General features: G+C 34.1%; 1 protein-coding gene across 3 annotated transcripts; it reads left to right on the top strand.

Annotated features, from left to right (window-relative positions):
- Positions 1-130: 130 nt before the first annotated feature.
- On the top strand, positions 131-18,781 carry LOC117113120 (diacylglycerol O-acyltransferase 1-like). Of its 3 annotated transcripts, none has more exons than XM_033256364.1 (17): positions 131-213; positions 1,063-1,221; positions 1,388-1,475; positions 1,917-1,957; positions 3,370-3,455; positions 4,030-4,082; positions 5,777-5,879; positions 6,676-6,867; positions 8,272-8,337; positions 8,960-9,063; positions 10,065-10,145; positions 10,381-10,425; positions 11,359-11,471; positions 12,733-12,798; positions 15,275-15,362; positions 16,964-17,026; positions 18,039-18,781. In XM_033256364.1, the coding sequence occupies exons 2-17, from the start codon at positions 1,067-1,069 to the stop codon at positions 18,204-18,206; spliced, it is 1,512 nt and encodes a 503-aa protein (XP_033112255.1). In that variant the 5' UTR covers positions 131-213; positions 1,063-1,066; the 3' UTR covers positions 18,207-18,781. The 3 variants fall into 3 exon arrangements, with proteins under 3 accessions (XP_033112255.1, XP_033112257.1, XP_033112256.1); XM_033256366.1 differs by having other exon boundaries at positions 147-213; positions 1,044-1,221; XM_033256365.1 differs by lacking the exon at positions 131-213 and adding an exon at positions 248-708.
- The last annotated feature ends 6,536 nt before the right edge of the window (positions 18,782-25,317 follow it).

The following is a 25,317-nucleotide window of genomic DNA, read 5'->3' as shown; positions in this document are numbered from 1 at the left end:
TACATCATTCTCGTTTCACCGCTCATCGCAGGCAGAGTGAAATAATGCCAGTCTTGAAAAATGACGTCACGCACATTCTGGCACTTCATTGGGTGATGGTGACGTAATGCCATTTACCGTACCTTTAGCAAATTGAAGTAGAAATACGGTACCGTATCTCTAGCCACGGCGTTGAATTAAATAGTGCACTTGAATTGAAACGTTTCACTGAAGGTAGATTGTGGAAATTAAATACTACTGTAATCAGAAATTACACACTAGGCCATAGAGAAAGAAAATACTAGGCTAAGACTCTCCTGGAAACAACAAGTAGACCTAGGCCTAGGCCTAGGGGCCTCTCCTAGGCCAGTCGTCAAAAAATCATTGACCAGATCCAGGCCATTTCCCAGATGACCTTAGGATTAACTAGGCCTACCTAGGACCTGGGCCTTATCCGGGGCCTGGCCTCTGTAGGCCTACTCCAATGGGTATAAATCCTGTAATACTGTAACTAGTAGTAGTAAGGCGAGACCGAGTGTTACTTAAGTCAAGGTGCAAACCACACAAGTTCCCAAGTACTAGGCCTAGGCCGCTACCAACTTTCTGCTAGGCTAGGCTAACCCAGTGGAAGCAGGTCAACTCTGCCACAAGCCAACTCAGCCACAGTAAACTTGGCCACAAGTCAACTCTGCCACAAGCCAACTCTGCCACAAGCTGGCTTGGCCACAAGTAAGCTCAGCCACTAGTCATCTTGGCCACAAGTCATCAGGGTTATGAAATAAAATAATTTATTAAAATGAATTGTAATTATTGCTCAGTTTTTGCATCCTTTTTCTCTAATATGATTGAAGTAAATTACACACAGTTCAGTATCAAAGTTCCAACCCTCCTGAATTTACATGCTATCTCCTGGTCTCTCAAATTTGTTCAAGTTCTCCCGAATTTCAAAAACTATAGACTAGGCTTTAACTTTAACTGTTAATTAACAAATAGCTTCTGAATTTATTTTTGTAGGTAAGTCAGTGTGCTTTTTGTATCTTCCAAATTGATTAACTCTAATTCAATTTATGATTCTGATCATAGAAATATGGCAGCTTCTGATTCAGAGGTTGATACAAGTGAACGAAATCTTCGGCATCGTAAGCGTTCAGGCAGCAAACTGCGACGTGTTGGTTCTGCAACCGAAATAGACGATGCTGTCAGACAAGAGGAACAGGAAAGAAAGAAGCAGCCAGACATTCCGTGAGTGTATATTTTTTGTCGTGGAGCATCTGATTTTATAGACAGATTGAGGTATTGAAGAAATAATTCATTAGGAAAGCATTCAAATTCTTATTGTACTCAGTACCACTGGTGTTATAGCAAGTAGAGTAAAATAATTTCATATTGTGGACTTTTTGATTCACAGCCTTCATAAACCCCAAGACTCACTGCTGAGCAGTGGCAGTGGATTTGACAATTACCGTGGCTTCCTCAACTTATGCATCATTCTCTTGGTAAGCTGTACACAGCATTACAGTTGTTCATATCATTATTGTCATCATCATCATCAGAGTTTAAGCTGGCCAAAAATAATATTTTGCAATTTGGCTAATTTGGTATGAAAATAATTTGCCAAACAGAAATTTGATTAGACAAAACTAAAGAATATAAGCAATAATAACTTCAATTCCATTAACTTTTTGGCTAATTTTGAAAGAAAATATTTAGCAAAATTCAGCTTGTATTAAGGATTTGGCTATTTGGCTAATGACAGCTTAAACACTGCATCATCATTATTGTTGTTGGCACAACACCATTATCATTGCTGCCATCATCATGTATTTTATCATTTATCATAATTATCATCACAAATACCGCCATCATTATTATTGTAATAATCATCACCATGAAATATAAAATCAATGTTCTAACTAAAAAATTTGATTTGTTTGCAGGCAATGTCGAATACACGTCTGGTGTTGGAAAATCTTATCAAGTAAGTGGTATGGTTCAATAGAATGAATTTTAATGAAAGTTGATCCAATTATTGCTAATTTTGAATCCTGCAAAAACTGGGTGTACCAGATTTCAACCAACTAAACGATTATCCATGAATGATTCTATTCAAGTGAATGGGTTGATGATATGATAGTGCTCAGAATGCTGTAATTTACATTATTTTTATTTTTGGTTGTTTATGTAGGACCTTCCTGCAGGTACAAAATTCTCTGGTCCCTGGTCCCTGGTCATTGCATTCATGTTATGCTTATGTGTTGCCACAGTGTAATTAGCGCAGTAGCACTTAAAGAGCTGTCTCTTATACACATCTAGATGTGTATAAGAGACAAAACGGTTTCGTTACCGGTTGGTACATTTCTTACAAACATTCAGCCAAAGGCCAGTGAAAGTTGAGACGGCAGCCGTGTTTTTATCGATGTTTGCCATCCTTATGTGTGCCATCGTAAAGGAATTGCGTTTTAATTTAAATCTCCGAACTTCTGAAGCTGACAATTCCTGTGAATGTAGGCTTGTAATGCAGGCTACAATTTAAAAACGGGTGGGACTCATTCAAAAATTCGAGGGGGTTCGCTAGAAAACAGGGGGGTTCGCTAGAAAAGGGGGGTTCGCCCGAACCATAAAAACCCCCCCTGGCTACGGGCCTGTGGGTATACCAGATTTCAACCAACTAAACGATTATCCATGAATGATTCTATTCAAGTGAATGGGTTGATGATATGATAGTGCTCAGAATGCTGTAATTTACATTATTTTTATTTTTGGTTGTTTATGTAGGACCTTCCTGCAGGTACAAAATTCTCTGGTCCCTGGTCCCTGGTCATTGCATTCATGTTATGCTTATGTGTTGCCACAGTGTAATTAGCGCAGTAGCACTTAAAGAGAGAGCAGCTTAGCTCAGTTGGCTAATCTGGTGGTAACCACTGTAAGTGTGTTGAACCGTGGAGATCTCTAGGTTCCCGGTTTAATTCCCATTGCTGCCTCAACTTGTGTTCAGCTGAAGGACCGAAATAAAAGTTACAATAGTGCACCGTCTTTCAGATGAGGCATTTAAGCCGTTGGTCCTGTGTGCATTTATGGCCAATACAGTACACTCTTTGGAAAGAGTAGGGGATTGTCTTCCTGTGTACTGCCCAATTACCACCAGAAGGACCCCACTGGAAATAAGTCTTGTAAACTATCATGGGCTATCCTTGGTGTTTGCAACCAATAAATCCAATCCAGTCCAATCCACCCACCACTAATACCCATATGATGTAAATCAGAGAATCCCAAACAGCGTCTCTAGCGAGCAAATTAATCTCCACCGTGGCCCAGCAACTTGTTGATTTGACAATAGAAAATGATATGACACATATGATTACAGTACTTGATGTTATTTTCTCTTAAAAGATATGGCATTTTGGTGGATCCAATCTCTTGGATTTCAGTATTTTTAAAAAATCCATATAGCTGGCCTAATTTATCACTGATATGTGGTGAGTATCAACAGTCAATCTCAAATTAATCTGTTTACGGGCACAATTCTTTTTGCAGCAATTTAATTCAAAGACTTGTACATCTCAAGTAAAATTGAAGTACTACTACAACAATTTTTATTTCTAATGAAATGACTTGACTTGATTAACATAACCCCATGCTTTTGTATAAAAGTACTATAATAGAAGTTTCAGTATGGTATAGCTGATACAATTTTCTTTCGGAAGTGTGCCCTTCGTTTTTCATGATTTTTGGACGCCCTCATCTTTCTTTCTTCAAATCTGTGCAGCTGCAGACTGTATTTCGATGCTATCAGACTGATATTTATATAGTTCAAAATCTGTGTGGTATTACCGACCAACAGGCATTTTTCAATGTTACTTGACAAGGTTCAATTTCGTTTGCCTTACAAATCTATAAAACTATATGTAATAAGAAAAAAAAATATTTTGAAGTCAATCCTTGATGAGACATAAGGAAAAAATTATAATTTGTGATGATGCAGTCAAGTTTTAGTTGAAAATTTACCTGAGAAATATTCAAAATACTTTTCAAAAATCATTATCTCAACAGTACTTAATGGTTTTGTCTTCATTTCACTTGGCATTGAAAAATTGCTATCAAAAGTAAGTTGATTAATTAATTTTTATTAATTAATGTTTGATGAATCATTTGTAAAATATGTACCATAACTAAGGGTTTGAATTTCCCCACAGCAATTGCTGAAGAAAGGGCCCCCCACTGCTGTTGTAAATCCCAGGCTCGACAGCAATTTTTGCTGCCGAGTTACCTGATCCAGGCCTAGTAATGAATGTACTTTTATAGAATAGGCCTGTTCTTAAAACAATTTAAGAAGCTTGTTGCTGTAGAAGAATAAATTGCTGTCGTAAAGCCACAACCCACCTCAATAATTTGCTGATGGGGCATATTGAAGAAATTCGAACCCTGTAGATTAAAGTAAATGCTTGCGGTACACCAGGTAGATAGTTCTGAAAAGAACTGTTGTCCTTGTTGAGAATGTCTCGATGTTTTGAGTGAGCCTAACTTTCAAATCATATATGTACAGTATTTCCCTGCTTGGACTCTGCAGATATTATTCTTCTGATGATGGCCATTGAAGTAACTCAATCAAAACGTCGGGACATTCTCAACAAAAACAACAGATCTTTTCAGAACTGTCTATGTGATGTACCACTAGCATTTAATTTACTAATATTTTGCCTCGCAAGCCTTCAAAGTTCAAACAATGTGACTATTATTATCTGTATAAATTTATATATGGTGTCAAGATGTTTGATTGTCTTGTCTACTTAAAAAAAGAAAAAAAAAACGACTGTAGATGCTGAAAGACAATACAATACTTGGCATTATTTCACAACTTATCTAATTTTGTGGGTGATGTAGCTTCTAGAAAATATAAACCCAAATATATTTTTTTCATTTTATATATGTTTCTTGGCCTTGTCATGTACAAGTAATAACTAAAATTGAATATTGTAGTGTATGTAAGTTACACATCTTGTATTCGTACCTAAAAGTGTTATACTGTGCGCGAAAGAGAGGACAGTCCTGTTTGTAAATACGTCACTCCCCTGGTAACAATGGACTTCCCCATCGTTGTCATAAAGTGTGTCTGCTGCATTCGGCTGTATTAGGGAAGTGCACCCCACGCATGATATTAGGATGCATTCATTTCTAAAAATAGGAACTGTTGCCCTCTATGAAGGAATTGTTACTTCTGGAACACAGATAAACAAACTGCTAGGTACTACTTAACTCACCAAACTCCTCTCATATCTGTGTAGAAGGGAGTATCATTTGGTTACGCTTACAACAAGTGTAATGTGCTCTATTTTGATTCTGTATTCATTGATATTAGTTGCATGTGTGGAATATCAGATTTACAGTAAATCCCTGTCTAACATATAGAGTAAGGATTTAGTTTTAATTTCTTTACTTGATCTTACCTATATTCCAATAATAATAATAATTATTTAAAAATAGTATAATATGACATAATGCTGCCTACTGATTTTTGGGGGGGGGTGACTGAGCGAATTGTCATAAAAAATACATTCTTTGCAAACTACCTGTCACGTTGTATCCTTGATGGAATCATGATGGCCGATGACTGCTTGCACAATGTGTGCCCAGCTTAAGTCTCATTATTGGGCTCTGGAAGTGAGTTATCAGGTCTCATGACCTCTGCAGCTTGGAATTGGAAGGCATTCATCTTTATCATTTCTCAGAACATATTGTACTTTGAATTGATTAATACAATGCCTAATTTCAATACAAACTTTTATTTTGTGTATAACAGGATATAATTTCAGAACATCTCGGATTTATCCTAAAGACTCTAAACATTCTAACCATTGTGATATGTCCAGTTATTGTTATTACGATTTTTAGACCAAATCCAGGTGAGAACCACATATGTTGACATTTGACTTCTAAGATGACCTTCTGTATAATTAATTGTAGTTTTACTGTCCATCCTTCAATTCAATATAATCAGAGCTTTCATTGCAAGTAGTTCATAAATGCACTATGATGAATTTACAAAAAAAAAAAATAGGTTTTTAAACAATTTTTATTTTGTTATGTAAATTTGTAGAAGTCAAATCCACTGAGAAACTAAGTTTGCCTCTCTCAGTCACAGAATTGCCAGAAATAACACAACAATGTAATTTTAAAAATATCTTTAATGTTTTCGAAGAAATTTATAAGAATTACAAGTTACAATGTATTAGGTAATATGTTCCAGCTCAAAATTGAAATTATCATTTAAAATTTTCAATGTTTTGTAACCAGTGCAAGTGGTTTCTAAAGCAGGTACAGTAGCTGTAAATGATGCCCTCAGGATTAGCCTTGTCACAGCAATAGCTGAGTTAATATACATGTTACAATGTATTAGAAAATGTTCAAACTCAAAATTCAAATTATCACTTACAATTTTCAATATTTTGCAACCAGTGCAAATGGTTTCTTAAGCAGTTATGCTTAAGTGGCATCCTCACGAAAGCTTTGTCACAGAAACTAAGTTAATAAGCCCTTGTCTGCGTTCATTAGCTTGTCAATGATTACTAAATATTCTCTGTATAAAGAATAGTTAATGGTAATAATAATTAGATAAATAGTATAATATTGTAAATTTTGAAATACAAAAATCAATACAAAGTCAAGTAATTGTAATTAACATTGGTATGCTTCTCTTAGTTGGCTCATTCGCTGCACTTGGCATATATACCCAGGCATTCTTGAAGCTTATCTCATACCATATTGTCAACAAATGGTGCCGTGAAGCCAAACGCACCAAATGGCGTCGTAAGAGAGGAGCCAGTACACCTGCACCCCGATTAAAGAAAATGTTAAAAGAAAAAGACCTTGCTGAGAAAGAACAAAATGATGGTAGGTACCTGCTCATCAATATTATTTCAAGGAATCCTTCTCGACATAATGATTTTAATTAACATTGAAATGTTTTTTTTAAATGATTTTTATGAAAAACCTTAATCATCAATTCAATAAATAATATTGGCCAAGTGGTTCAAGCAGGGGAGTTGCAACTATAATATCAGCGGTGGTTCGAGTGGCATGCTCACCTATGATTCTGGTGGTGTAACTTGTCTTCTTGGATAAGGACTATAAAATAATAAATAAAAAAATAAATTATTAATAATACCAATACCATTCCTATATTTTAAGCAAAGACTTTAAATTTGGCTGGTACTGTAATTTCTATTGGGATTTCATATTGGAGATTTCACCTCAGGGGACTTAGGCCTAAAGTATTTAAAAGTTAACAATACATCCGACCAATGTACAATCAAACAATGGACGTTCGTTGCTTCGTATTAAAATTTGAAAGTGCAAGAAAAAGAGAAGATTAGGAAGGTTGTTATTAACATGCACGCCTGGTCTCTCATCTTCTGGATGATCATGTGGTCACTCAATATGCCTTTCGTCATCTTCTCTTCTTTACGATCACGTGGTTGCTGAACATGTCAGTCATCAAAGAGCAACCACGTCAATCAGTTTATTTGAGACACTTTGATAAATGTATGTATTAAAGTAGTAGTCATACAAAATTTAGGTTCTGGTGCATCAAAATTATATCGTTATATCTGTTGTTGCCAAAATACATATTTGCATTTTAATGAATGTTGCGCTCATCATCCAATACCAATCTCTCGCCACACACACACACTCTTGTCCGTTATCAAATCGCTTTGGTGCTGCCGAACTACACATTTGCAAAAGATGGTTTTTAATAGAACTCAATTGATGATTGCGTCATGCATACAAAACTAGTATTTTCACCATTTTTAATAAATGTGTTGTATCAAATTCGGTATTTTTATCTGAAGATATATCTAATTGGTTCTGAAAACCACATCTCGATGAGTATTTCAATGAATCTATCGCAACTTATCAATGTTAGTTTGGACAGACAAGAGTAACAAATGATATCCCAACAAATGTTGGCGACTTGGTTTCAGTTGGGGCCTTTTGGTGGTGCATTGGACAGTAAACCAAGGAGAATCCTCTACTCTTTTCTGAAGAGTGTACTGCATTCTTTAAACATGCACATTGGCTATAATGCACATGGGAAAATGGCTTTAAACATCTTATCCAAAGACTACACTTGTGTAACTTGGATTGGAACAGCACTACATTTGAATGAAGGACCATTGTTTTGTACTGATCTTCACAGTTCAGTGCTACCACTAATGCCTTATTATTGTGTTTAATTTATGTTTCTGGGGTAATAATTAGTTTTCATGAATTTATTGTTGTTACATTTTCTTTTAGTGAATGGTGACATTCCAAAAGTTGATTCAACAGTAGTCAAATATCCAGATAATATCAACTTAAAAGGTAAGTCTGTCTCATTCTTCAAACTCTTCATACTCTATATTCAAATACCGGTAACTGAAATTGCAAATGCTAAGTTCAACTTCTCTTTATTTCAGTATTTCAAGAGAATAATGAATTTATAACCAATTTATTTATCGACAGATGTGCTTTGTATTATCAATATAATGTGTAATTAAATCATGACTAAATGAATGCTTGTTTTAGATTTCTCTAACTCCCTTGAGTTATGTAGCTTAGTGGTTAAGGTGCTTGCCTTCTAATCCCAGGGTCTTTGGTTCAATTCCTGTAACAGCAGGACGCTTTCGCGTCGCTAAACAACTGCACTCCCTAAGCCTCATATAGAGACTTGGTTTATACAGCATTGTCCATTCTGTAATTGATGAGTTAATCATTGTTGGATGAGAATGGAAAAAAAATTGTAGAAAAAGTATGTGGTTTCTTTATTACCCTGTTGTAACAAGAAAAACAAGTTGAATTAATTATATTATTATAATTAAACAATATGAGGTATATGTAGCAGAAAATTTGTTGGTAAAGTTGAAGTGTAGAGAATGCTTTTCTTAAAAATCTATTTTTTTAAAATTCCAGAAAGGATTCAGTATATTGCCATCTTGATTTTCAGATATGTATTACTTCCTCTGTGCTCCCACCCTCTGTTATGAGCTGAATTTTCCCCGCTCAGCAAGAATCAGAAAGCGTTTTGTTATCAGAAGAATCATTGAAATTGTGAGTATGATCTATTTTAAAACAAATAAAAGGGTGAATCTCAGAAGTAGTATTCTGAACAACAGATTTGCTTTTCATCAGCTAACACGTTTTTGATAATGGAAAGTCAGGTTGTGCATAGGTATAAAAGAGCCACCGAGCGACTATGTTACAAACTTGATTTGACATCAAGGATTTAAAGGCCAATAAATAGGCCCATGCACAAAACTACAGTCACAGTGATATATACAGAAAATATATTTCAGAAACTGCATTTCCAAAAATTCACTCATGATTATCCATCAACATGCTCCATTTAAATGGTGACAAATCACAATTCATCATTTTTGGTTCAAATAACATTAAATCTAATATCAATATATCTTTAATATTAATTCATAACTCCATTATTTATTTTTCATCCATTGTTAAAAATCTTGATGAAAATCTCACCATGACTAACAATATCAGTCAAATAACCAAATCTGTCAAATTCCACCTCTGTAATATTGCACTTTGGCAACAGATCTTTCAGATTTTCGACCTCTACCATTACAGTGTAAGCAATCCTCTACAATATCTACTTTCAAAGTTAACATCAAAATATTATTTTTTAAGGAAACATTTCATTTTAATATTGTTTTATAATTTGCACCATATAAATTCTCAATTATTATTATTATTATTCTTGCTAATGTCAAAAATCATAAAAAATAATTTTGAAATAAACTTGCTCATATTGCAATACTATACAAATTATTAACTTGGCATAACATTTTTGAATTTAAAAATGTGTACCCTAATTTTTAAACCAAAAAATTATAATAAAAATAATAAAACACTTCAGTGACTGGAAGTGTTTCTATCATTTTTCGCTGTAAACTGATGGGTAGACATTTTTTAATACACTAATTTCTTTGTTCAAGTTTGTAACTTTTATGTTACTTCAAAATGGGCAAGTTAGGATGATTTTAACTGATATAATGCTGAACTAATTTCAAGAATGAATTTTATCTGTACAGGTGTTTTTGATCCAGTTAATGCTGGGATTGGTTCAGCAGTGGATTGTTCCAACTGTTATGAATGCTGTCAAACCATTTAATGTGAGTTAAAATGAAAACAGCCTAGAAAATATATTTGTGTTTTAAAAACATTCTTAATAGTTCGACAATCCGTCTATAAAATTGTTTTTTTGTTTTGTGTATTGTATGTATGGTACAATAGTAAAGACGTGTTCTAAATGTTTGTAACTCAAAAAAAGAGACTAAAAATTATTTAAATCAAGCTATCTTTGAATGTTCACATAAATATAAATGTAATATTTTATGTTTTTTTTAGGAGATGGATCTTAAAAGAATGGTTGAAAGGATTCTAAAACTTGCTGTAAGTTTTGATAACTATTCAGGTTAAACACTGGTTGGAATACTAAATAGCAATTCATACAAAGATTATTTTTTCTATAATCAGAAAATACAGATGTCTGCAAAATGTTGTAATTAATGGTTTGTTCAATTGAGAAGACAGTCCTGTTTGAGGAATAAGTTCAATTAGAGCAAATAGAAACCTGTATGAACAATTTTAGACCAAAATCAAATCTGTATGACCAACAGTTATGTAGATGTATGGATAATCTTTGGTAACTAGGGTGAAAGGTAAAATATGGTACTTTCAGCCATGACGAAAATATTTCATTAGAGCAAATAGAAACTGTATATTATGAACAATTTGAGAAAAAATGAAGTTTGTATGACCAACCGTTATAGAGGTATGGACAGTGAAAATAGCTAGGGTCAGAGGTCAAATATGTTACTCGTGTCATTTTTCAGAAAACAATATTTTATTAAGCTCTGTCCACACTATCAAATTTTGTGAAAAATTTGTTTGATGTGCCCATATATGGCAATGGTTATGTCATATTACACCCAAATATGGGCATATCACAGTAATTTGTGACATACAATTATTTAGTTTGGAGAAAGCTTTAGAGCAAATAGAAGCATATATATTAGCAACTCAAAACTTAAACCAAAACCAGTGGTTGAAAGATATTAACACATGTTTATATAGGTGCCCATTTTAAAATCCAATATGGGCACCTTTAATCTCTTGTGAAAATATGTAAACATTAGTTTTCATAATCAGTGCATTATTCTCTTTGCAATATAATATAATTTTCACTTCACAAACAATTAACAAAAGTACATTAGGAACTGGACTAAAATGTGATTTTCTTATTGTATACAATAGAAAATGGAAATTTAAAAAAAAAATGAAATTTAAGGATATGTAATTTTTTTATGATTTTCTTTTTTACAGATTCCAAATCACTTTATCTGGCTCCTGTTTTTCTACTGTTTCTTCCACTCGTTACTTAATTTGATTGGGGAACTGATTTGTTTTGCAGATAGAGAGTTCTACAGAGATTGGTGGTAAGTTGTTCACCATGTACTGAAATGGCAATACAACAGTACAGCATCATGTCATAATTTTCTATTGAAGCATTGATTACCTTGATTTGGTTTTGTAGATAGCAACTCTACATATGGTAACAGTTTCAACTGCAACATTTTTAAACTGATTACATGACCATGGTTCAATGGATTTTTGCTTTAGTACCATAGTGACTTCTAACCTTTATTATTGATTTGCAATAATTTCATTTGGCTCCAATAATGTAATTTATTTAGATTTTCTTTTTTGTTGATTCAAACAGAGAAAATATTATTTACTCACTATGTCTCGCGAATGATTCGTTTGCTTTCTCAAGTAGACTAGCAGTGTTACATCCACTTAGGTCAGACGTTCCAACATTTTTGTTTAGGTCAAAGTGCATCAATATGTCCTCTACGAAGGCTGAAAAGCAACACTTTTTTTTTATATAATTTACACCCCATGTAATTAGCTCCACCAAGTTTTAATTTTTACAAATTTTTAAAATCTTTTTTTTTAGATATTTTAAATGTAAAAAATGTTTTTGTGATGAAATTTGATTGAGTGGAGGTCAAAGATAAAAAAAAAATTTATTTTCCATTATTTGCAGCAGCTGGGTGTGGTAACAAACCGAACTAAATTTAGTTCTTATTTAAAATCTTCAATATTGACGAGTGTAGTGTAAAAATCAACCTTGTAGTAGAAAATATAACCAAAAAAATTATTATTGGCATACAGTATAAAACATTTAATTACAAAACCTCAAAAATGTGTATTTTATTAGCTGTTTTCAATTTTTCTTTAAAAATCTGACCCTACAATATCTTAGAAAATTTATTTGTACAACATATCAATTAATTTTTTTTCTTCGGATTCTGGATTTTAGTTCTAGGTTTTAAAATGTGCTAGTTTCAAGTGCAAGAAAATTATAACCCAAATGTAGATGACACCAAGGCCTACCATAGTTTAATATAGAGATATATCATTTAACACTGCCCTATGTCGGATTTTTTTTTATGCATATACAGTAGTGTATGAAATAATGTGTTTAAATGATCTCTATAAGTGTACCAAATTTCATTTCAATCCCTTCAGCGGTTTAAGGGCATTTTAAGGTAACAAAATTCAGGTCATTGTGCTTTATAGTATAGATTATTATTTCTATTATTATTTTTATTATTTTGTTTTTATTGTTAGTACTAGTAGTAAATAAAGTAATACATAAAACTGTATTAAAATTGTAACATATATTTTTCTTAGGAATTCTGAAACAGTTGACTATTTCTGGAAGAATTGGAACATACCTGTCCACAGGTGGGCCAAAAGGTACAAGTTTTTTTAAAATGATATTGTGGTTTTGGTTCTGATACATTACTACCTAAAACCCCAGGTAGGGTGGAGGCACTAAAGAGTGTTATGGTATTGTATATTGAAGTTATTGTTTTATGGTGGGAATATCAGGTAACAATAAAATAATAGTAATTGTTATTGTCGTGATGGAATAGACAATAACTGGATTTGCGTCAGGAGAAACATGTATAGGTATAATTTTGCCATACCTGACGTGGAAAAGTACTGAGTTGTTCTCGGGTGCGACAATAAAATAAGTACAATAATAAACAAACAAAAGGGATATAAGAAAAAATTGAAATACTATTCTTTTGTTGTCAATCGTATTTCAAAGCCTAAAATCCGAAGTGTTGGTGTGAGTTGACGATAATGTTGAAGTGAAAATGTAAAACTTTTGATTATAAAACTTGCAAAATGGAAAAATAAGATTGCACAAACCAGACACTATGCCATCTTCAAAAACAGAGACCAGAAATCATCTTAATTTGTTATTTGTCATTTTACTCCATAAATATTTTAGTGTATGTTCTTACTGTGGTGAGGGTGAAGAATTTAAAGGTTTTATAACCTGTTCTTACGTAGGGAAGTGTATAATTATTTAGTACACAAGCTTACGTCAGCAGTTTATGCTGGCTTCATCAGTTGCAGTGATGTCTTAATAAAAAATGAAAAACTTTATTGTATAGCATCTTGTATAGTGATTTGTCTTGTGGATTGCCATTTAAAAAGTGATTAATTTATATTGGCACATTGTTGGTGCTAGAAACTATACTAACAAAAAGAAATCATTTGTAGAGCACATTCATCATCTGGTGATCTTATTACAGGAGAGAGTCATTGGCATTTTGCAGAAGAGAGGCACCTATTCCAAATGGAGGCGATGGACATAGAGGTTTAACAGTATTGCCCCCAAGACGAAACTCAAATGCTGTACAGACTAGGAACCCCACCTGATAGAATAGGGAGGAACCAATTTGATACTTTACCCTGTACAGTATACCATAATGATACAACTTTCTAGTGTGATTAGCCTTAGTAAATGCTTTGCTAAAATCAAACAAAGTGTCTATATGCAGTGGCTCCCCATCAAGTGATTTGGAAATATATGGTGGTGGTGGTAATTGTGATAATACAGTTGAACTTGCTAAATTCGACTTTGCCTAACTTGAATAATTTCTAAGTCCATCTTAGTTTCCATGCCAAATTGTTATGTTTTCCATTAATTAACAATCTGTAAGACGAATTTTATCTAAGTCAAACAATTTTTCAATGGCATTTTGGATTCGACTTAGCTGTATTAATAAAAAAAATTGATAAGAATTGTTAAGTACATAGAGATGTTAAGTACATAAGATGTGCGCTATAAAAATACACCATATTGTGCAGTGTTTATATGCTTCTAAGCTTTTTGCCCATCATCAAGCAAAGTGATATTTTACTATAATTACGGCATTTGTAGTTTTTTTGTGACAAAACGTGTCTACAAGATGTATGAAAATGTAAGCCAACCACATTGAGATATATGTAGTACTTCCATGAAGCTCGAGTGATTTTGTAGATTCAATTGTGAGAATCATGGTAGACAGTAGTACTGATGTCAGCAAGCGAAGGCATACCCAAAACTGTCAATTTGGAGACCAAACATTGTTACATCTTCAAGCCTAGGCACATCATCTGCCCAGAGAGATGTGACTAAATTGCTTGCTAAAGTCCAGTATGCTTGCTATCACTAACTATCAATTGTAAAAGCGTTAACGCAAATGTGAAAACTGGGTGCTGCGGACAGAATTCCTGTCCATAATATCACAGCCCTTATTAGCTAATTTTTTTTAGTTAAGCAATAACTATGACTTGTTTCTTGTTTAATGTTAGTGTCTGCATATCTTATACTTGTTGCATTTATTTATTTTCTAATGTCTGCTAGCACTCTTAACTCTTTAACACATTGTTTAAATGTAATTTGTATGTGATCCATGAGTTTTGCCTGGTAGGTTTCTGCTTTGTGTTGATTACAAATATGCAAAAATGGTTCAACTTGGTATGGTACCTTTACTAAAAACATGGAGGAATTAGGTTCAGCAAGTTAATTTCTGCATCTTATAATTCTTCATTAATTTATATTTTAAACTCTGAGAATTCTTATAATCCTTATTTGTATTGTTTTTAAGAAAAATGTGATGTAATCCATGATTCTTCTGGTGGGTGTCTGCTTTGCATTTATGAACAAGAAAATATAATATGGGATACTGATTCCATTGTAGGTATGTTACCACCAGAAACCAAACAATAGAAAGAACTTGATTCATTTGAATTTGGCCATCGAAAGTTAAACCATGGTGGAAAATCATGAAGTACTGTAACTTATTGGTAAACTATCATAGACATTTCATTTTAAACAAATATATATTATCCATTAGATGACTTTTACATAATTGCTTTTTTTTCCTCTCAGACACATATATGCACCCATGAGGAGGAGAGGCTATTCTGCTATCCAGGCTGCCATTGCTGTCTTTTTGTTATCAGCTATCTTTCATGAGGTTAGTCTACATTCATGTTCATTTCATTCCAGTCAGATAGATAGGGGTCTCAAGTTGGAAGAAGCCACTTCTGGGAAAAATGGACTTTTCGTTTTCACGAACAGACAAACTTTCAGTTGGTTATTAAAAAGGTGCATGCGGAGTGTTTTCGCCCTTGACTACAACAGTTAAACGATAGCTAAAATACAGTTTGTGCAAGTTTGTGCCTTAACAACGGGAGCGTGTACCGTTTTCACAAAGAGACACAATCTTCACACACCAATTAACAGGTTAATTAAAGTTAAGAAAAGAAAAATAAATTGAACATTTGAATTGTTTAATTCTTTATCTTTAAGCATATGTAGAAAAAAAAAAGTTTAATTTTGTTATCTTGATAGTGAAATTTATGAATTTGTGAAGTAGTCCACTTCATACATGTTTTTCTCAAAACATTTTTTTTGGTCAAAATTGAAGTTTGTGTCTCTTCATGAAAATGGTGACGAATTGATAATACAGTAGTAAATATAATGAATTAATTGGTTTCCAAGAGATTTTTGCTTTCTTTTGGAAGTGCAAGAGGCCATCTTGATTTCTTGGATACCCTGTGACCAACAGGAGGCTTGGGACCACTGGATGGAGTTGTAGATTAAGAGCTTTAAATGCTCATTTTAATCCATTGTCCTGGATTCTAATCATGACTATCAAAACAACTTCACACCAAAAAGACTCATATTGACAGTTTATATTAATAATAATGATGATGACAATTATTGCAAGGGTAATTTAAGTAATTAATAATAATAATAATAATGATGATGATAATAATAATAACAATAATAAAAATAATGTGAAAAATAACAGGGGCTGATAAAGAAATTTTTAAACAAGGTAGCACCAATTTCATATAGGCCTAATTGTAATAATAATAATAGATGGAATTATATAGCGCAAATAAACAAGGTCTCTATGCGCTCAACTATATTTTAGTCAAGAAAACAAAGAAAAAAGCAAGAAAAAAAAACAATAAACACCAAGCTAGCACCCAAACCGAAGTATGGGGTTACACCTTCACTGCCAACCGAAGATCTGTGGTTATGTACTCTGGTTAGCATTGGTTAAGTCTTGATCTTTTCAGGGATCAGGTGCCTTCTAACCTGGACCAAACAACACTAGCTAGCGAGGTGAAACAGAGAATTTGAAAAAAATGAAGAAAAAAGTAGTTGTAAAGAGGCAAATAGAAAAGTTTTGAGTCACTTCTTAAAAGTGTCAGTTGATGCAGATTCACGAACTTCAACAGGTAGTGCATTTCACATTTTTGGAGCCACAACACGAAATGATCTCTTACCATATGTTTTCAAACGCCACCCAGGAACAAACAAAGTTGATGAACTTGTAGTTGATCTGAGTGCTCAGGAACAAGTGGATGAGCAAAGTCTGAGAAGATCTTGCATGTACTATAATTATACAAATAAGATTGGTAGACCTATAGTGCATTATAATGGTGATTATGTAAATTAAAATGACTCATTCATAATGATGTTGACATAAAATCAATGAATCCTTCAAGATAGTATCAGAAATTATATATACAGTATTATTATGTATATTTTGCTTGTTTACAGTACCTTGTGAGTGTTCCATTGCACATGTTCAGACTGTGGGCTTTTGCTGGCATGATGGCACAAGTAAGTTTATATCAATCAGTTTTGTCATTCAATCAATCACAGAAAAATACTATTTTGACAACCACAGCTTTAAAAGGTCATCTTACATTTTGGTTCTATTGCAATGCTATTATGTCTTCATTACAAGCCATATCCCATTGTGGCAATATTTTCCTCAGGTTCTAATTGTTGTCAACTGATGGAATCGTTTACAATAATAAAGTTGTGGTTTGACAATGGGGGCCGTGGGGGGGGGGAGACACTCGGAAGACTCTAAAATACTTAATTCAATTCAATTCAACTTTTGTACTTCATTTTTATTATCAGCACAATATAATTTATACTATTAAAAAAATTGTCAAACATGGCCATCACAGCAGCATAGCAAAAGCTAACAACAACTCTGATTACCATGGTAACACCAATGACATTAAGAACAACCAAATCATATTTTGTTTCATAGTATATTGTATTTAAATTATCAATTATTTCTTACCTGAGAATACGTAAAAGAAATTTAAAGCTTATAGATGCCGTGATCACAGCCGGCGGAACATTTTTCAAATTTGGGAGTAGGCGGGGGGGTCACCCCCAAATTCTGTGAATGGTAATATGAATCAGGGGATCTGGGTTCAAATTTTGGGGGTCAACATTTTCCAAAAAACCCCATTCCCCCCTCTTAAAAACGGTCAGGTAAATTTTCCTTTCCGAACTTATAATTTTCTTACTGTAACAACAACAAAAATTCAGCTCATGGGTCCTGCAAAGTAGGTCTAGAATTCTTTTTTTTTTTTAAATTTTGTTTTTGCCCAAGGGAGAAGGGGATCAGGACCCCTGACCCCTACCCCAGGTCTGCCAACATGAAAATTTATTGGTTGGGGATGGGATAAACACTCTCTGTCCCCTCCCTCTCCTTCTTACCTCTTTCTTTACTTGCATTTCTTTCCGATCTTCCCGAGTTCCGCCGGCCATGTTGATGGCATTTGAAGCAAGCAATGAAATTTGAAATTGAAATCTAAGTGATCTTACACAGGTTCCTTTTCAATATATTACATCACAATTCTTTCACGGAGCATATGGCAACTCAGCTGTGTGGATCTCTCTAATCATTGGTCAACCTGTGTGCGTATTGATGTACTTCCATGATTATTACGTGATCAACATGATTGCAACCACCAATGCTACTACATCAGCCATTTAAATACTTGGTTTGTACAATCTACTAACCATCCAGGTAGTTAGGTCTCATGATCAATAGGTAAATTTATAATAATGTCTGACAATAATAGAGTATGTTTTAATATTTGAGGCTTGCCATTCCAAAACCAGTGTACTATCATTAAACTGAGTAATTAGCATATAAATGTCTCATAATAATAGTACTGAGAAGCTGCTGATTTTACTCATGACTTAGGCAATAGTAAGTCGATCCTCATAAATGACCTATATTTTTAAAGCTTACAATGTGGAGAATATGATTATGTTAAAAAGCCAATTTTCTTAATATTTTGGTCACTGGTGCTGATCTTAGCATGGCAAGTCCCATTTGGTTAATTACCTCTTTCACAAGCTTATATAATAATTAATTGTGAGCCTGCTTTTTGATGCTTTATGCCCGTTGAAAACATAAATATCTTGAGCTTTTATGATGCATTTTTCCCTGCATTCTCATTTTGGGGGCCTCTTCTTTATTAATAACAATGTTGTCTACCCTACATTTACCATTGGCTATAAATGTCATATTGATATATTGGCCAAATTGATCATCAACCATTAGTAATAATACAGTATATATGCAAGTAACAGGAGTATACATTGTCCCTCCTAAAGGTAGGGTAAAGAATAACCCATAACTGGCAGCGTCATTGTGCTGAATTGCTTATGGACGTATAAATAGGCAACTTATACTAGCTTCATGTTCACATCATTCCACAATGACAGGGCCGGAAATGATCAGTTCAGAATGTGTGGATTACCAGTTAATAGCTGTATAATTTTAAAAAACCAACACCAAATATAATATAGTTGGTTTGGAAATTGGAAAAGTAAAAGAATTCATCCTGCAAGCAAGATATTTGAATGGGTATATGGGGTGGATGGTTTTATGTGTGGTCGCCCCGAAAAAGTGTCAATTTGAGCCTTATACTTAACAAATTTCTAAAACCCATAATTTGTGGTGTTGCAGGATTTGCAAGTGCAATTAAGATGTGTTGCCACTGAGGTCAGTTGGTGGTGATGGAATGAAATATACACTGAATTAGAGCTAATGGTGTTGTAGAGGTATTGGAGTGTGCCTTAGCTGGTGAGGTGCTATGGAGTCTATAAAGTACCTCTATACATAAAACGATATATTGAGCCTCCATGCTACTCAGCTGTGATGTTGAATTTGTTGTACTCATATGGAGCTAATATGATTTTTATATTTTTGAAGGTGATTGATATAATGATGATGAAAATGAGATATTGTTGAATGTATAAATTAAGTCATTTTTAAATGATACGACCAGTATTATACAGTAGATTCCAATATTTTACAGTAAATGGTAAATACTTGATGAATAATTCAACACAGAATATATTTTTAAAGATAAATAATTTGGTTTAAAAGATTTTCTGGTTGTGATACAAGGCAAATATTAAGAAGGGATAATATTATCAACTCTTATTCCTTGGTCTATGCAGTTTATCTGTTTGACTGGGGCCAATTCTAATGGAATATCACCAGTAAGCCAAATATATTGCATGTTTCTTGTCCAGGTTTTTAAAACCATATCAAACCATTTATTGTGCCAGTACAAGATAAAATATGAAGTTGCAATTAGCATTATGAAGTTGCAATTAGCATTAAGAATTTATAGATTTACTTTTACATATAGTTTTTATCTGGCAGTATTTAAGGTAATACTTTGTCAAATAGATCTACTTACAACATTTAAGTATTAAAAGCTGTAAAAGTATATATCACCAGTACATATATACACGATGGCGTGTATTTCAATACTTGGAGTATGTATTATACTTTCTTATCTGTAAAAGTACAGTATGTTGTTAGCCTAATCACCATTTTTAATATTGACTTTCAGCACAAAGAAAGTGTTAGTGGAAGATTATATTTTTCTATTATTAGTTTTTCATAATTGGGATAAGATTGCGATGTTTATATTTATTAAGATTTAGTCCATAGCACTTCCCCATTATTATTTGCATGCACCTTACCTTATTCCCTTAGAATATTCTGTTTAGCCTTTCATGAACCAGTTGCATGATTTGACCTGTTTGTACATGTGTTCAACATTGTATTACAAGGAAAAAATTGGGACCATGTCATCACACACCAGGGAATACATTTTTGAATGCTTTTTTCCATCAAACCTATTTATAAAAATTACAAAAAAAAGTGTTCTCAAAAAATATATACAATACCTGTATAGGGGTAGAATGTCCAACAGTTGGTCCGGGTCCCACCAATCACCAATCTTTTTTTTGCACGACTGGCATTTTCTACCTGCCAGCAGCATTACAACTGTATATTTTTTTTATGCTATCATTCTTTTTTTCACTCTCCCTCCCACGTACATGTTTTTGACACCTGCCTCTATGCTTCTGTAGCATCCCAATGTTTCTTTTTGTTTCTTTACTTATCCCCTCGGTCACTAAATACCACAAATTATGACTATAGCATATGATGCATTCCAATGCAGTGGGAATTGAACATGACTATACATTAGAATGAATTATTCTGTAGATGCTTGTGAAATTACATAGACAGCTGGGGATCTCAAAGTGAAGCATAGTAGTTCACACTAGCGTGGTTCTTATATCACTGTTCAACCTGCTTGTCTCTTTTAGTGCATTCCTTTGTATTTCTTTGAAATAGCTTGAATAACTAAACCCTGGATTGCAATCAATGTTGCACTCTGAATAATTGACCTTTTGTATAGTCCTGTTGGGAAACCCAATGGAAATCCACAACAGAATTGTAACAACAGTATTTCATTATTTCCTGTTGATATGCACATAATTGAATGTTGTTGAGTATTTGGGATCATGTGCACATTGATGAACACAGTGTGTTCTTAAAAAAAAAACAGTAGGGGATTGTTTCCCAGTGTGCTGTCAATTCACCACCAGACCCCACTGGAATGTCTTCGAATTTCATCGGTAGTTCTAGGTGTATATCACACTTAAGAAATCCAATCCATCATTTACTGTTATTATAATGTACTATTCAAAATTCATAAATTGGTTTAATCTTGAGTCAACGACACCGAACATAAATTGAGACAACCTGTTCCTGTCTTAAGTGGTTTCTTAATCCTTTTGTCTAATGGGTGTGATAAGAGGGTCTCTTTCTCTCGTTGTGTACTCTAGTAAACCCATCTTTTTCTATAGAATTACATTTAGGAATGCACTGCTGGATTTGTACATGAATTCACAGATAACGTGCACTAACCATGTCTGTCAAACTATGGTGAGATTGCACAGCAAACTCAAGACCAAAGAATTTTTATGTGAGTGAGTGTTGTGTAACAGCAGTGATAACATTACATTAGGTTTTAATTTTACAGATCAACAGCATTTACATTTAATTTTTAATTACTTTGGTTCTGAAGTTTGAAAATTAGATCTGCATGTATTTTGTGGATTGTTCATTTTTTTTGTCTCCACTCTCAATTAGATGCACACATTTATGAAGTATTACTATATTGGCTTGCTAATCTATAAAAAAAAAAGTTACAAAACTCAATGCAATGCATGTTTTGTATGTGTAAAAATACTTGTTGTTGATAATAAATGATTATTTTAATAAAAAGATGTATGAAAAATAATTTCAGAGTTTGTTATATTTGTTACCAAGCTGTTTAGTTGCTGTTTCCCTAGTCTTTGGTTTGTGGCAAGCAATATTATTAATCTAGAATTTTTTTAATTTTTTTTTTTTTAGTTTGTCAAACCAAGGTAAAGCACCTCATAGGAAACACTGAAATTTCTGAGGAATGCTGTCAATTTCAGAGCTGATAAAATGTATCCTAATTAATCAATAATACAGTCAAAATTAAAGAGCACCGCCCACATGAAACAATTTAGAACAAAATAGGAGAAACAGATTAGACACATAATATAACGTTTTAAGCAGTGGCACATAACACTATTTTTAGTGACACTCCCACCTTGCAAAATCTCCCAAGTTCTTATTCTCAACGTTTAGTACAGTATGTTATCATTTAAGTGTCCGTGGCATAAGGACTATGTGCTCTCATGCCGGAGGCCACATGGCCCCTTACCCTAGAGACCCCAAAGAGTCCCTACACATAGGGTCCTTGATCTACAGGCCCGTATCCAGCTTTTTGAATGGGGGGGTGCATTTTGCGAGCGCAGCGAGCAACCAGGCTTTGGGCCAGGGGGGCCGTCCAGGGGCCGAAGGCCCTGGAAAAATTTCTTACGTCCTAGTAGACTAATTTGAAGGCATTTTATCATGTTAATCTCTATGTCCGTGAACACAGCTTTAGGGCCTATCAAAAAATTACCAGTGGAGGACATGGAGAAACAAGCAAATTGTTTCCCAAATGAAAAATACTACTGTATAAATTTGTAACCATTACAAAAAAAATTCAAAATCAATTCTGCTTTTAAATAAATAATAGCAAAGGTTGATATAAAGAGTGGATTAAAAGTGACTGTAAATGAGCTGATTCAAACAACTAAAAACATTTGAAACAAATTAATCAACATTTCTATTCTTGGCATCGACAGAAAACATATACAGAGGTATAAGCATAATTATACTGTATGTATACGCTATCTATCCATTGAACCCTTGACGGGGTATACTGTATAAAAGGATCATCATGATACAAGTAACGTTGTACGTTTTAATAGCAACATCACTTATATTTTTTTATAAGAGCACATTTTATAAGAAGAATGAGGCTGTTGAAATTGCGGAAAAATTAAGAACAAAATAAGAATAAATTAAGGCAAAGTTAAAATGCCACAAGTGAGGTTTTTATTTTTTAGTAGTAGTAGAAAAACCAACAAACGTCAAGTATACTCGTCTCAGGGTATTTCTGAGAGCGCTAGGAATGATTATACTTGTCTAAACCGGGGTGTCATTCTAGCATTTTGACTTCATTGTTATACACTGACACAGGGGCGGATTTAGGGGCGGGGACGACCGGGCCCCTCTCCCCCTTTTGGGAGGTAAAAAAAAGGAAAAAAAGAAAAAAAGAGAGAGAAAAGAAAAAAATGATAGCCCAGAATGCCTCAAATGTTATGTTCGGGCATCTAGAACACAAAAATTTCGCGGGGGGCGCGGGGAAGAAAAAAAATTATATGTATTTTCTACATATTAGTAGACTCAAAATTCGATTAAATAAGCCTTTGAAACCCCTAAATTGTTTTTGGGGGCTTGGCCCCCCCCCCAGGACCACTTTCGGAACCGTTAATCGAATCTCGCCCACGCCCACATTGCTTTCGTCGGGGAAATCTGACACCTCGTCAGGTGCATCTTCCCCCCCCCCGTCGGGGACCTCGCACCCCCCCCGTCGGGCAAATCCTGGCGACACCCCTGAAGAATGGGGGAAAGGCAGGTCCCCTTAAATTTGTCAAAAAAAATTATTATTGAGATAAAATTGAAATTATATTCTAAGTGCCATTTCCTGCCGAAAGTTGCCATAATCATAAATTATCTTTCTTGACCAACTATGGTGGGGCTGAAGCGGTAGAGCCTCCATCTGTGAAAGTTGTGTGTGCCTCCACTATTTCCAATTTCTGGATCCACCACTGATATATTATTCAGGGGGGGGGCGGCCCGGCCCCGGTCCCCCCCCCCCTTTTGGGAGGTAAAAAAAAGAAAAAAAAAAGAAAACAACGATAGCCCACAACGCCTCAAATGTTATTTTCGGGCGTCTAGAACACAAAAATTTCATGGGGGAATACCCGGACCCCCCTGGGACATTGTTGTCTCGGTCGGCCCAAATTTCGGCCCCCTTTCGAGCCCCCCCTTTTTTGGACATCTCTGGATCCACCCCTGTCATTAATTCGTCGTCAAAAACAGAATATTATTTCGTCGTAAAAAACATTAGAATACAATGACGAACATTATTAAAAAACGAGCACATCTAAAATCTAAAAAAGGGGTACCCCAGTCCAGAAAGCCACAGGGCCCCTGGCCCAAGAGTTACGCCAATGTTTTGACTTGGGAACTCAAAGGATCTGCGGACGGAAGCCAAATATCTGTACTTGAATTTTATTGAAGACAAATTTTTAAATTTTGTGAGGAAAACTCCTAATAGCAAAAACGTATTTTTATATGAGAATGACATTTTCCGGCATTTAGAGATACTTTATAATTCATCTCAGACCCCAGCTATGTTATTAATTTTATTCCAAGTGTGTTTGTTTATTATGGGAGGGGTGAGTGTCTTGTCCATCATTCATACTTGCTTTTCTACTTAGGCCTACATCAGCTGTGACATGGGCGGATCCAGATGGGGATGAATAGGACGTCTAGCCACCTCTTAATCTCCCCTAAAAATCCCTACATATAGACACTAGGAAAATCCCTCTGACCGTAGAAACAATATTTTTCCTAGTCTGAGGTACCTTGTAATAGCATCTATATAATAATAACTTTAATTTCCCCCAAAATTTTCAAAGGTCCACATTTTTTCCAAAGACATTTTTTCAGGCCCTTTTTACAATGACATAAATGAAAAAGCATTGATGAGGTATCAATATTGAGTCCAAAGACCTTGCCAATTGTGTGTTAGGATTGCCAATATTATTAGAGTCACAACGGTTGTTCTAATGGTAGGCCAATTCATGCCATTTTCTGCACTTTATTAAATGAGACTTTAAACTGCTCTTAGGTATTTACACAGTTCATCACCTAAAACACCCGTTAAAAAGTTTAGTGAGAATCTGTCTTAAAAATAAAAACGACAGATAAAGAGATAAAAATGGGACCACATGGGAAGAACGAGATTAACAAACAATAAATAAACCAATTACTCTTAATATTAAGAAAAGCAAACTCATGGTTTTTGGTAATAATCACATATTAAATAATTTTAAAGATCTTTCAATTGTGTATAATGGGAACTTCATTGAAAGAGTAGATTCATTTAGATACTTAATTGGGTATTATTTTTGATCCTCTATTGATATGGAAGGATCAAATAAATTATAATTCGACACAGGTATACGTCGCATAAATATTCTCAAAATACAAAATCCAATCACATCAATAAGAGGTGAAAACAGAACACCACCTTAACAGATACAAGAAAACAACAAGCCATGAAAATAAAATA

The sequence above is a fragment of the Anneissia japonica genome, unplaced genomic scaffold (genome assembly GCF_011630105.1).
Source record: "Anneissia japonica isolate Jap-2015-1 unplaced genomic scaffold, ASM1163010v1 scaffold1812_len1207588_cov181, whole genome shotgun sequence".
NCBI lineage: Eukaryota > Metazoa > Echinodermata > Crinoidea > Comatulida > Comatulidae > Anneissia > Anneissia japonica.
This window is presented reverse-complemented; position numbering and strand designations above follow the sequence as displayed.